General features: G+C 36.8%; 1 protein-coding gene across 9 annotated transcripts in view; it reads right to left on the reverse strand.

The window, feature by feature from the left end:
* The window catches only part of ATP11C (ATPase phospholipid transporting 11C), a 206,436-nt gene that overhangs the window by 18,545 nt on the left and 175,246 nt on the right, over window positions 1-12,645 (reverse strand). For all 9 annotated transcript variants that reach the window (XM_054471515.1, XM_054471513.2, XM_054471514.2 and 6 more), the window contains 2 exons: window positions 5,242-5,369; window positions 938-1,073 (listed from right to left, as the gene is read on the reverse strand). In XM_054471515.1, the coding sequence (XP_054327490.1) occupies window positions 938-1,073; window positions 5,242-5,369 (264 nt within the window). The remainder of the gene's footprint in view (window positions 1-937; window positions 1,074-5,241; window positions 5,370-12,645) is intronic.

Below are 12,645 nucleotides of genomic sequence, written 5' to 3' on the forward strand. Positions count from 1 at the left end.
TTTCCCCAACAAGTACTTTATGATTAATAATTTTCATGGATTCATACTAAACTGATTTTTGTTAGTCCAAATTAGAGAGGTTTTGACTGTAGTGCCTAATTTTAAAGTACCACTCAAATTCACTGAACCTATTACTTCTGTAACAGGTGTTACCAGGTTCCAGACATAGTATCCTCAGTAAATTCTTTTTGAACCTTAGCTTTCCTTCACATTATGATTATAAAGAATGAATGACCATAAAAGAAGAATCTCAGAAAGAGCAAAGGAGAACTTAGTGAAAGCAGTATGCAAGGTAGTGTTTTTGTTTTCCTATTGTGTGGCTGCAGAAAAAGGCCTCACCTGTCCCCGCCATCAGTAATTTTCTCCTAGAGTACAGCCAGGGCAAAATTACCCCAGTGCAACTGCTGAATGAGATAGTCATGTTCTGGGAAGACACTGGCAGGATCAGAGTAGCCTTTCTGCAGAATACTGTGCTTCCATTGGGAAGAGGAGGGAGAGAAGAGAATTCCTCTCTTCACATATTGGGCAAACACTCCAAAGATATGGCAGTTACCCGCTTCAGCTCCAAGCATGGAAGGCCACTATGAGTAAAAACTGAAGGCAGCCAGGCTTTACTTTAAAATGGGAAAAACCTTTCTCACATCAAAGAGCAGGAGTCTGAAGTCCCAAGAACTCTGTTCATCTAGTAAAAATTACAGCCAAGTTAAGGTTCCAGAAAGTTTGCACATAAGCTCTCTAGTTAGCCATGCACACAGAAAGTGATTTTTTATTTCACTTCTATTTTTCTAAAGAAGCTGTGAGAACTAACTACTGTATCTTCAGAAAAAGTTTGTAAAATGATTACAGCTAGAGTATGTATATGACAAATCCAGTGCCTATGGGAAAAAGACAAGCCATGCTTATAATACCAAAAGATGTAATGACAGGTTCTTTTTACCTTTCCATTTTCTTCTAGTGATGCAGTCTGAAAAAGAAAGTAAGTCCCAAAGAAGAACACTGTCCCTTCAAAGGCAGCCAGAAATGTCCAATATAAGAAGGGGCCCAACTGTAGCATGGCATTGCCAGAAATTTTCCTATTGAGAAATGGGGGGAAAAACCATTAGTGAAACTTTTCATTTAAACGTACAGTGAAATGTCAAAGGTGGGCATGGAGTTTGACCCTGTTATAATGAAGGGGGCTACCCTTAATGGCCTGACAGATTTTTGGTAAAGGGTCAGACTGAGCCAAAGGCTGACCTTCATGCAATCATCTCCTGACTCAGCCACTGGAGTAAACTCTCTAAACTCTTCTAAATTTTTGGTCACTGACAACAATAACATCAATAATAATTCGCTTCCATTTAATGGTACTTATATACCAGGAACTGGGTTCAGAGTTTTATAGACATTATTTTTATCCACATAAAAACATGAGATAGGTATTACTACCACTCACATTTGCTAATAATAAGGAGCCTCAGAAAGGTGTAACACAATGGTGCCCAAACTTTGATGCACTTTGGAATCCCCTGAGGATCGTTAAAAACTACTAATGCCTGGCTGCCATCTTCATTCTGATTTAATTGGCATAAGATATAACCTGGAGGTCAGGATATTTTTAAAGCCCACCAGTTGATTTCAATGTGCAGTATAGTCTGGGAACCACTAGTGTAGCAGCCGTGCCAAAGTTCACTTGGTAACAGACTGAGCTAATATACAATCCTGGATTGACTTGACTTCAGAGCACATGCTCTCAACCAAGCTACCAAGCTTTCCAAGAACAATTACAATATTTATTTTAATCAAGATTTATTCCTGGAAATTTAACCTTTTTTTAGGTCTTACAGTGCCCTTTATATTTTTCCATCAAGTCAAATACCATGTTTGGAGTTGTATAATGATACTTTGATAAATGGGAGGTGGATAGATTAAGTTTAAATCTGTCAAAAATAGCACAACCTTCTCAGCATAAGTCAGAATGCTAAATAAGGCTACCAATTCTAATGGAGCAGAGCTGCAGAAAAAGATGGGTTGGTGCATGTGTTTCTTTTGGATTCTATTTCAAATTGCTCTTAACATTTAATAAATGATATCTAATTACTCAAATAACATACTTGTCACTAATACTACCAAGAATGTCACTGGGCTGTATCAAGTAAGAAACACCTTTGTAATATAAATGCAACTGATCCTTGTTCAGTTGGTATTGAGTACTGTGGGGCTTCGTGCACATGGCAATTATGCAACTTCTACCTACCAGGGTTTCCAGGTACATGCAGCGATCTGAAACTCAGGGTATGCTCTCTGTCCTAGAAAAATGGCAGAATGAGGTAGCTGCTTCCCAGAAACAAGCTCTCCCTATAGCCAGTAAGTCATGTTTCCAAGGCAACTAGGAACCACAGGTAAGGCACCTCTGTAAAGATCCTTGCAGGCAGTGCCCAACAACTGCCAGCCAATGTGGCTTTTGACAGTCATTGACTTGGGCTGGGGAAGAAAGGGCAAAAGCAGGAAGTAGTTCCTGTCTTTACAGACCATCGATGGGAATTATATCACATTCAGTGGGGGAAAAGAGCAGGAGCAGCATGATATGTTGAATTATAGGTCAGGCTTTCTAGCTGCATTCGAATAAAGAAGCTGTCAAAAACTCAGAATGGGGCAATCAACATGAAGGACAGCATGAGAGAGAATCAAGATCTGGGGAGAGGTTGATGAGCAGCAAAGGCCTGAGCACCTCCATATTATGGTAGGCAGCACGTATACCAGAACCCTTTCTTTTGCCTTTTAAAGCTGTAGAAGAAACAAATTACACCTGTTCCCTCTATAGAAAAACTAGTTTATTTTTTAAATTTCTCTTAAAAATATAAAAACATCCAATTATGTCATTTCACATCCAAGTGTTTGGTAATACCCAAGTCACTAAATCACCAAAGGTAAAATCTGTAATACACTACACAATGCCACTGCTAATATTAATTGGCATACTGTACAGAGAGCCATATAGGAAGACCAGGGCTTCATGTTCACAAAAGAACAGTCAGAGTAATGAAACTATCTACAGTCTGGTGACAGGCCACGAGCAGTGTCTTGTCAGAGCAGGCATTCATGACTTGCAAGTATGAGGTCAAAAAGGAAAGCTGGACTTTGGGCTCGGCAATAGGTATGCCATGGCCTTTATTTTTGCATCAGATGTGGCAAGTCTATGCAAAATTCAATAAATCATGACCTACACCTAGCACAGTCACTAAAACCTTATGGAAACCCTTATGATATTTTGTACTCAACAGCTTTTTGCAGATTTTTGACATTCTTAATTTATACAAGTGTTCAGCACAGCCCTGAAGGCTGGAGGAGGGTGTTAGAATAATAAGATTAATAGCTATCGTTGCTTGAAAACTTGTCAGGCACTATTTTTTTTTAAGTTCTTTAATACATAGTGGCTCATTTATTCCTCACAAAACCATTGTGATTAGGTGCTACTGTTGCCCATATATTACTGAAGATGAAACTGAGGCACACTGCAGTAACCTGCGTAAGGTCACCTGGTAAGTGGCAGAGGCTTTCAGCCCAGGTGTTAGTCTGAGCTCTTGGTGGGACTGAACGGGAGGAATTCTGCCTACTACTCCTCAAACCCCATTTCAACCAGACCAACTGCACTACCGGGCTTCACTTTAGAAGTTGTCTGGAAACAACTATAGTTAAAACAATGTTTTAAAACCACTGGCTTGCTGGAAAAAGCACTGGCAAGAGGGTTGAATTCTGCTCTTCATTTTGCATCTGGTTGTACCCTGTGTCCTTAGGTAAGTCATTTCTGGGCCCTGGTTCCTTATTTTCAAAAAGAGTGTAGTAGGAGCTGATGCTTGTAAGATTTCTACCAAAGTTCTAATGATTCTCCTCTAGATCTAATTATGCACTTACAACAAATATAGGATCAGCAGAACATGTAAACACCATGAAGATGCAATCAGCAAACTCTAGACTGGGAGAAATTTTACAACATAAATAATCTGGTTTTGTCCACAAATAAATTGCAAGGTTAACCTACACATTAAAAGAGACTCAGAAAGTATATAAACCAATTGCAATGTGTGGACCTTCTTTAGATCCTGATTCAAATAAGCATGCTATGAAAAAAAATGAGTCAACTGGAGAAATGTGAACATTGACTATTTGATAGTAAGGACTTAAGTGACAGGGTATTATTATTTTTAAAAATCCTTGTCTTTAAGAGTTGCATACTGAAATGACTGTTTTTGAGATTTGCTTCAAAATTAGCCTGTGATAGAGCAGACGGGGTTATCAGTGGAATAGGAATATCAAGGAGTTGAGAGTTGTTGAAGCTGAGTGGTTAGGACAAGCTGAGTGGTTCAACAACTATTTACATTCATTCATTATATAAATAGCATTCTCTCTACTTTTATGTATGTCTGAAGTTTTCCTTAATAAAGACCTTTAAAATGATAAATTTTACAACTGTATAATTCTAACAATTGCTAAATGTAAATTTTATGAGTCATGCTGGTTAAAAAAAAATCCCTTAAATTTGTGTATTTTCATTTCTTACAAATAAACCATCCAAACCTCTCTATTGCACTTGCTACCTACTATTTAGCAATGCTTACAATCTGCTGTAAATTAATATATTTATCCTTAGCTGTAGGCTACAATTCTAAAAATCCAATTAAATCATAAGTTAAACAACTGGGGCTAGTGCCAAGTCCCCCATCCACAGAGAAAAGCATCCATTTTCAACTGACACAAAATGAATACAATGGCTTATGAGTCCATTATTTTCTTCAACAGTTTTAGAATGGGGCTAACAAAGGTGGGGTGTGGGGTGGCTAATGCTATGGGTGCAGATTACATGAGAAAGGGTAATATAACTTCATCAGTTCAATCTACAACAAGTAGGAATCAATATTCTAAACTACGGAAGATCTTTGTGTATGCTTTTTTTTTTTCTTTGCAGTTAAAATATCATGTCTTCCCATGAGACACTAGAACACTATGACAATATAGGTTTAAGTTTTAGGAATTAGTGACTCTGAACTAAATGTTTCACATATATTCAAGTACAGAACCCACACCTAGGAAATATGTCATTTTCCTGTTGAGCAGTCTGCTTTCAACAGCTAAAAATTCCAAACAGAACCACATAATCATACCACAAACCAAGTGCACAGCTCTGCGTTCTTCCCATCTGCAGATAAAATGAAAACCACAACATTGAAAGTCTTAGGGGTTTTAACTATATATTTAACTTACATATACAATCGGGGATCTGAGCTCAGAGTGTCAATGTTGATGTGCTGTTCCAGTAGACTATAGGCCAGGATGGGCAAGGATGTGAAGCAGATATTGTACATTGTAAGGTAGGCAGCATCATACAGTGGCTAAAATGAAAAACAACAGAGGAAAGAAAGAAATTTCATGTTAACAATCATCTACAAGATGATATTTATGTATGTGAAAAATTTACTAGCTAAAATAAGAAATTTTTTTACATGCTTTTGGTAGTGGCAAAGGAAACTGTAAATAAGGTCACTGCCTAGTAACTATAAAAAAGAAACTAACATATTGTGATGTGTCACATTAATATACCTCCCCTTTAAAAGAATCTTATTCAGAATGTTTACATGCTATAAGCTGCATTTCTAATAGACATTAACAACTTTTCAACATTGCTTAGTAGCTAAAACTAGCTATTCAGGAGTTACTTCAGCAAAGACCATTAAGTATAAGTGAGGAATCCTTAGAGAAACTAAATATAGGCAGCAGCCAGCCTGTGTCACAAATGTTTTGGTTAATATTTTACATATTTTTGGTTAGTATTTTCAAGTCCAAATTGTGTAAGTCTTTTCTAACATCCTCTTCCTGAGAAGTCCCACAGTTCCTCATGGCGTGTGTTCTTCCTTCCTGAACTGAGTAATAAACCTAATTTGATCAACTACAAGTGTGTTCATGGTGGTCTTTGACTGGAGAACTTGGACAATCTTGAGCTCCTATAACAGAACTTGGCATACAAAAAACAATCAATAAACACTAGATGAATAAATGAATGAGGACAGATTGGAAGCTATAACATTTGTAAAGGCCTGTTCTGATATTATAAATCTTCCTTTATTGAAAAAATTTACAGTATTCTATGAACCTCATTCTGATGAAAGCATTTACATCAGTATTTATCTACACAGTGCTAAAGATTGTCATACAAACATTTTCTGTGGCCTGAATAAATAATTCCCCATACTCATATGTATTTTTCACATGTATAAATGTCCCTTAATAAAATGCATTAAACTATGACACAAATTAACAAAATAATGTATTTTCAATCAATGACTACTAAAGATAATTACAAAAGGCTGGGAATTACTTGAATGGTGCATTAGTTAGTTCACTAGTTGACTTCAGAACATTTACTGAGTGCCTACTAAATGACAAGTACTAGGGACAGAGAGGATTCATCCCCTATCCACCAGGGAGTTCAAATTCTAGATGGAGAGGCAGAATAAGAGGTACACAGGGAGCTGGGGAAACCCAGAGGAGGGGACTACAACTCTGGCTGGCAGGAGAGACAAAGCAAATGATAATGGATGCAACATTCTCCATGAAGTTAAAAGACACTTCCAACATACTTTCTATAACCAAAGATTTAAGCTCAGCAAAGATATTCCACTGAATTAAAAAGTACAAAAAAAAGTGTTGCATTCCTTTTTATTTTCAAAGGAGAGGACCAGTCCGTGGCACATAACACCACATTTTCTTTGGAAACTACTCATTTTCACTAATGAGTAAATTAAAAAAAATACAACTCAGATTGACTGGTGTGTAATTTAGTCTTGAATTTCATTCAAACAAAAGAAGCATCAATCTACTTTTGTTTCACTATGGTACTTTAAAATCACATGACAGATAATTGTAATTCTTAGGTACATAATTAGAAGAGACAGAATATCCCCAAAACAAACAGATATAGTTGATAATACTGTTTTTTTATGAAGCCTGTTACAAAGTTTTCTTTTCATTAAAAAAAAAAAGACATTTAGTATCCTAGTTTTGCTAAAGAAAGGGAAGCTTTTTGTGTAAAGAATCTGAATCCTGGTCCATTTCTACATTCTTCATAGTCCTCCTTGCAAGTTCCAGAGAATGCCTAATGTGCTTCTGGACTGAAAAAGGCTGACTACTCAAAGGTACTCCAAAGATATTTGCAATAAAAGTTGCTACATTCAGCACTAACACAAAACCAAAATCAAAAATGAAGATTTTGCACATCACATTACCTCCTGAGCTCTCCTGGTACACTTTTACCTTCCTTTTACCTGGTACACTTTTCCTTTAAGATGTCTACGTTATTCCTTCCCTTACCTCCAGGTCTCTACCCAAATGTCACCTCATCAGAGAGACCTTTTCAGATGTCTAAAACGGCAGCTCTCTCTCTCCCAGTCACACTCTATCCCTTCATTATGCTTTCTTTTTTCCACCATAGCATGTATCGGTACCCAACATAATATATTTGATTGTTGTCTTTCACCCTATCACTACACACTGCAAGTTTCGTGGGGGCAAGGAAGTTTGTTTTGATCACTGCAATATTCTCAGCACTTAGCCTGGCACAAAGTAGGCAATCAAGAAATAGTTGCCAAATGAATGAACCTACCAGTTGAGCAACGGAAGGAGCCAAACATCAACTCCTATGGAACCATAAGCAGTTAAGGTAATCTAAGAAGGCTGAAGACAATCCACGGTTGAACTCTCAGCTGGCTTTATAAGGAATGAGTCCTTTTTCCCCTAAAACTTGTGCTTGGTAAACATGTTTTAAAAGGATAATAAAGCAAGACTCCTTTCAAAATGAAAACAATATTTCCACCAGAACAAGCCAACTTACCTTTAGCATACTGCTACACATTAGTTAAGAGAATTTCAAATATACTTTTAATACTTGCATCCATCCAAGAAAGTAAGGAATTAGCAACATTTTGCTCAATAGCAATTTGAATGTTCAAGAAAAACAGATTGATCAGAACTTACGAAACTCTCTAATACTATTAATTTTGAATACAAGAAGGTTGATGGCACTTCCAAAAACTGCAAGATGCTTAATTTATAATAAAAGATTATCCGTTTAACTGGCACTACTGGGCTAATGACATGGCACTGATGTAAAAGACAGCATACCAAATAGTAAAGAGGCAAATTCAAGAGAAAGAGAACAGTCATTCCCATTGAGAAGAATGCATTCTCTTAAAAATACTGCCAAAGAGACTTCAACACCCTACTAGCAGTATGAGACAGATCACTGAGGCCAAAAATTAACAAAGATATTCAGGCCCTGAATTCAACATGTGACCAAATGGACCTAACAGACATCTATAGAACTCTCTACCCCCAAAACAACAGAATATACATTCCTCTTATCGCCACATGGCACATACTCTAAAATCGACCACACAATTGGACATAACAATCCACAGCAAATTCAAAAAAACAAAAATCATACCAAGCATACTCTCAAACCACAGTGTGATAAAAATAGAAATGAATACTAAGCAAATCACTCAAAACCATACAACAACATGGAAATTAAACAACCTGCTCCTGAATGATTTTTGGATAAATAATGAAATTAAGGCAAAAATCAAGAATTTCTTTAAAACTAATGAAGAACAAAGATACAACATACCAGAATCTCTGGGACACAGCTAAGGAAGTGTTAAGAGGGAAATTTATAGCACTAAACAACCACATCAAAAAGTTTAAAAGAGGGCCAGGCACAGTGGCTCAAGCCTGTAATCTCAGCAATTTGGGAGGCCGACACAGGCAGATCATTTGAGGTCAGGAGTTCAAGACCAGCCTGACCAACATGGTGAAACCCTGTCTCTAATAAAATACAAAAATTAGCCAGGTGTGGTGACAGGCACCTGTAATCTCAGCTACTTGGGAGGCTGAGGCAGGAGACATCACTTGAACCCAGGAGGTGGAGGTGGCAGTGAGCTGAGATCATGCCACTGCATTCCAGCCTGGGCGACAGAGCAAGAGAAAAAGAAAGAAAAGAAAGGGAAAGGGAAAAGGAAGAAAAGAAAAAGAAAAGGAAACCAAAGAAAGAAGTTAGAAAGAGGTCAAATTAACAACCCAACATCACAACTAGAGGAACTACAGAAACAAGAGCAAACCAACCCCAAAGCTAGAAGAAAACAAGAAATAACCCAAATCAGAGCTGAACTGAGGGAAACTGAGATGCAAAAAAACCATACAAAAGACCAAGAAATCCAGGAGATGGTTATTTGAAAAAATTTAATAATATAGATAGACCATTAGCTGGACTAATAAAGAAAAAAAAAGAAAATTCAAATAAACACAATCAGAAATGACAAAGCAGATGATACTACAGATACAACAGAAATACAAAAACCCTGAGAGACTACTATGAACATTTCTATGCATACAAACTAGAAAACCTACAAGAAATGGTTAAATTTCTGGACATATACAACCTCCCAAGACTGAACCAGTCAGAAAACCAGGGATTTCCTGAATCCCTGAAAAGACTAATAATGACTTCCAAAACTGAAAGGTAATAAAAAGTATACCAACCAAAAAAAAGCTCAGGACCAGATGGAGTCACAGCCAAATTCTACCAGATGTATAAAGAAGATCTGTAGCATTCCTACTGAAACTATTCCAAAAAATTGAGGAGGAGGGACTCCCCCCTAAATCATTCTATGAGGCCAGCATCATTCTGATACGAAAACCTTGGCACAGACACTACAACACCAACAAAAAGAAAACTTCAGGCCAATATCCTTGATGAAGATAGATGCAAAAATGCTCAACAAAATACTAGCAAACTGAATCCAGCAGCACATCACAAAGCTAATCCACCATGATCAAGCAGGCTTTATCACTAGAATGCAAGGTTGGTTCAATATCTGCAAATCAATAAATGTGATTTATCACATAAACAAAACTAAAAACAAAAACCACATGATCATCTCAATAGATGCAAAAAAGGTTTTCAATAAAATCCATCACATTAAAAACTCTCAACAAACTAGGCATTGAAAGAACATTCTTCAAAATAACAAGAGCCATCTAAGAAAACCCATAGCCAACATCACACTTAACAATCAAAAGCTGGAAGCATTCCCTCAAAAACCAGAAGACAAGGATGCCCTCTCTCACCACTCCTATTTAACATAGTAATGGAAGTCCTAGCCAAAGCAATCAGGCAAGAGAAAGAAATAAAAGGCATCCAAATAGGAAGACAGGAAGTCAAACTATCCCTGTTTGCAGACAATATGATTCCATATCTAGAAAACCTCATAGTCTTGGCCCAAAAGCTCCTTGACCTGATAAATTCAGCAAAGTTTCAGGATACGAAATCAATGTACAAAAATCAGTAGCAATCCTATACACCAAGAACATCCAAGCTGAGAGCCAAATCAGTAACATAATCCCATTCACAATAGCCACAAAAATAATGAAATGCCTAGAAATACAGCTAACCAGTGAGGTGAAAGATCTTTACAATGAAAATTGCAAAACATTGCTCAAAGAAATCAGAGACAACACAAACAAATGGAAAAACATTCCATGCTCTTGGATAGGAATAATCAATATTGTTAAAATGGTCATACTGCCCAAAGCAATTTACAGGTTCAATGCTATTCCTATCAAACTACTAATTACATTCTTCACAGAATTAGAAATAAATATTTTAATATTCACATGGCACCAAAAAAGAGCCCAAATAGCCAAGGAATCCTAAGCAAAAGGAACAAAGCTGGAGGCATTACAATACCTGACTTCAAACTATACTACAGGCTACAGTAACCAAAATAGCATGGTACTGGTACAAAAACAGACCAATGGAACAGAATAGAGAGCCCGGAAAAAAGGCCACACATCTATGACCATGTGATCTTCAACATAGCTGACAGAAACAAGCAATGGGGAAAAGAATCCCTATTCAATAAATGGCACTAGGATAACTTGCTAGCCACATGCAGAAGATTGAAACTGGACCCGTTTCTTATGCCATATACAAAAATCAACTCAAGATAGATTAAAGACTTAAATGTAAAACCTAAAAGTATAACCACACTGAAAGATAACCTAGGATATACCAGTCTGGACATAGGAGCTGGCAAAGATTTCATCGCAAAGATGCTGAAAGCAATAGCAACAAAAACAAAAACTGACAAATGTTACCTAATTAAATAAAGAATTTCTGCATACAAGAAGATGACTATCAACAGAGTAAATTGACAACCTACAAAATGGGAGAAAATATTTGCAAATGATGAATGTGACAAATATCTAATATCCAGCATCTATAAGGAACTTACATAAATTTATAAGCAAAAATCAAACCACCCCATTAAAAAGTGGGCAAAGGACACGAACAGATACTTTTCAAAAGACATACACGCAGCCAACAAGCATATGAAAAAATGCTCAACATCACTAAATCATTAGAGAAATGCAAATCAGAACAAAAACGAGATACCATCTCACACCAGTCAGAATGGCTATTATTAAAAAGTCAAAAAAGTAACAGATGCTGACAAGGTTGCAGAGAAAAGGGAACACTTGCAGAATGCTGGTGAGAAGGTAAATTAGTTTAGCCATTGTAGAGAGCAGTGTGATGATTCCTCAAAGACTTTAAAACAGAATTACCATTCAACCCAGCAATCCCATTACTGGGTATATACCCAAAGGAATATAAATTATTCTACCATAAAGACACATATACACGTTTACTGCAGCATTCTTCATAATATCAAAGACATGTAATCAACCTAAATTCCCATCAATGGTAGACTGGATAAAGAAAATGTGGTACATATATACCATGAAATACTATGCAACCATAAAAAAGAATAAGATCATGTCGTTTGCAGCAACATGGATGGAGCTGGAAGCCTTCATCCTAAGCAAACTAACACAGAAACAGAAAACCAAATACAGCATATTGTAACTTATAAGTGGGAGCTAAACAATGAGAACATATGGACACAAAGAAGGGAACAACAGACACTGGAGTCTACTTCAGGGTGGAGAGTGAGAGGAGGGAGAGGATCAAAAAGCTACCTATCAGGTACTATACTTTTTACCTGGGTGACAAAATAAACTGAACACCAAACTCCTGTGGCATGAGTTTACCTATATAAACCTGCACATGCACTCCTGAACCTAAAAGTAAAAAAAAAAAAAAAAACTACCAAAGAATTAGAAAAAAATCACTTCCTACCAGGAGGACCCAAGAAGAATACATAAGTGTATTCATAAGTGTACTTTGTATTCACAGAAGCATATATAAAGCTTGCCTTTGAAATTTAGAAACTTAACACCTATGGCAATGTGGTAGCTCAGTTTGGCAAAATCACTGAACTTCTCATAGATTAATTATAAAATTTCTGAGTCACTGAGTATTATAGCTCCTGTATTTCTCTATACCTCCCACTAGAAGCAATGCCAAATCCATTTCAGTTTTTCAAACAAAGATGCCTCGCCATCCTACCACTTACGTATCAAGTTAATATATAGCATATTCCTTATGTAATACATGTTCAGAAAACAATAGAAGGCAAAACATCTATAGCTGCTTTACGCAATCCAAAGCTTTCTCTAGGAATCACAGGTTCTTGGCTAGCTTAAAGATTAATG

Source organism: Pongo pygmaeus, chromosome X (genome assembly GCF_028885625.2).
Source record: "Pongo pygmaeus isolate AG05252 chromosome X, NHGRI_mPonPyg2-v2.0_pri, whole genome shotgun sequence".
NCBI classification, from domain to species: domain Eukaryota; kingdom Metazoa; phylum Chordata; class Mammalia; order Primates; family Hominidae; genus Pongo; species Pongo pygmaeus.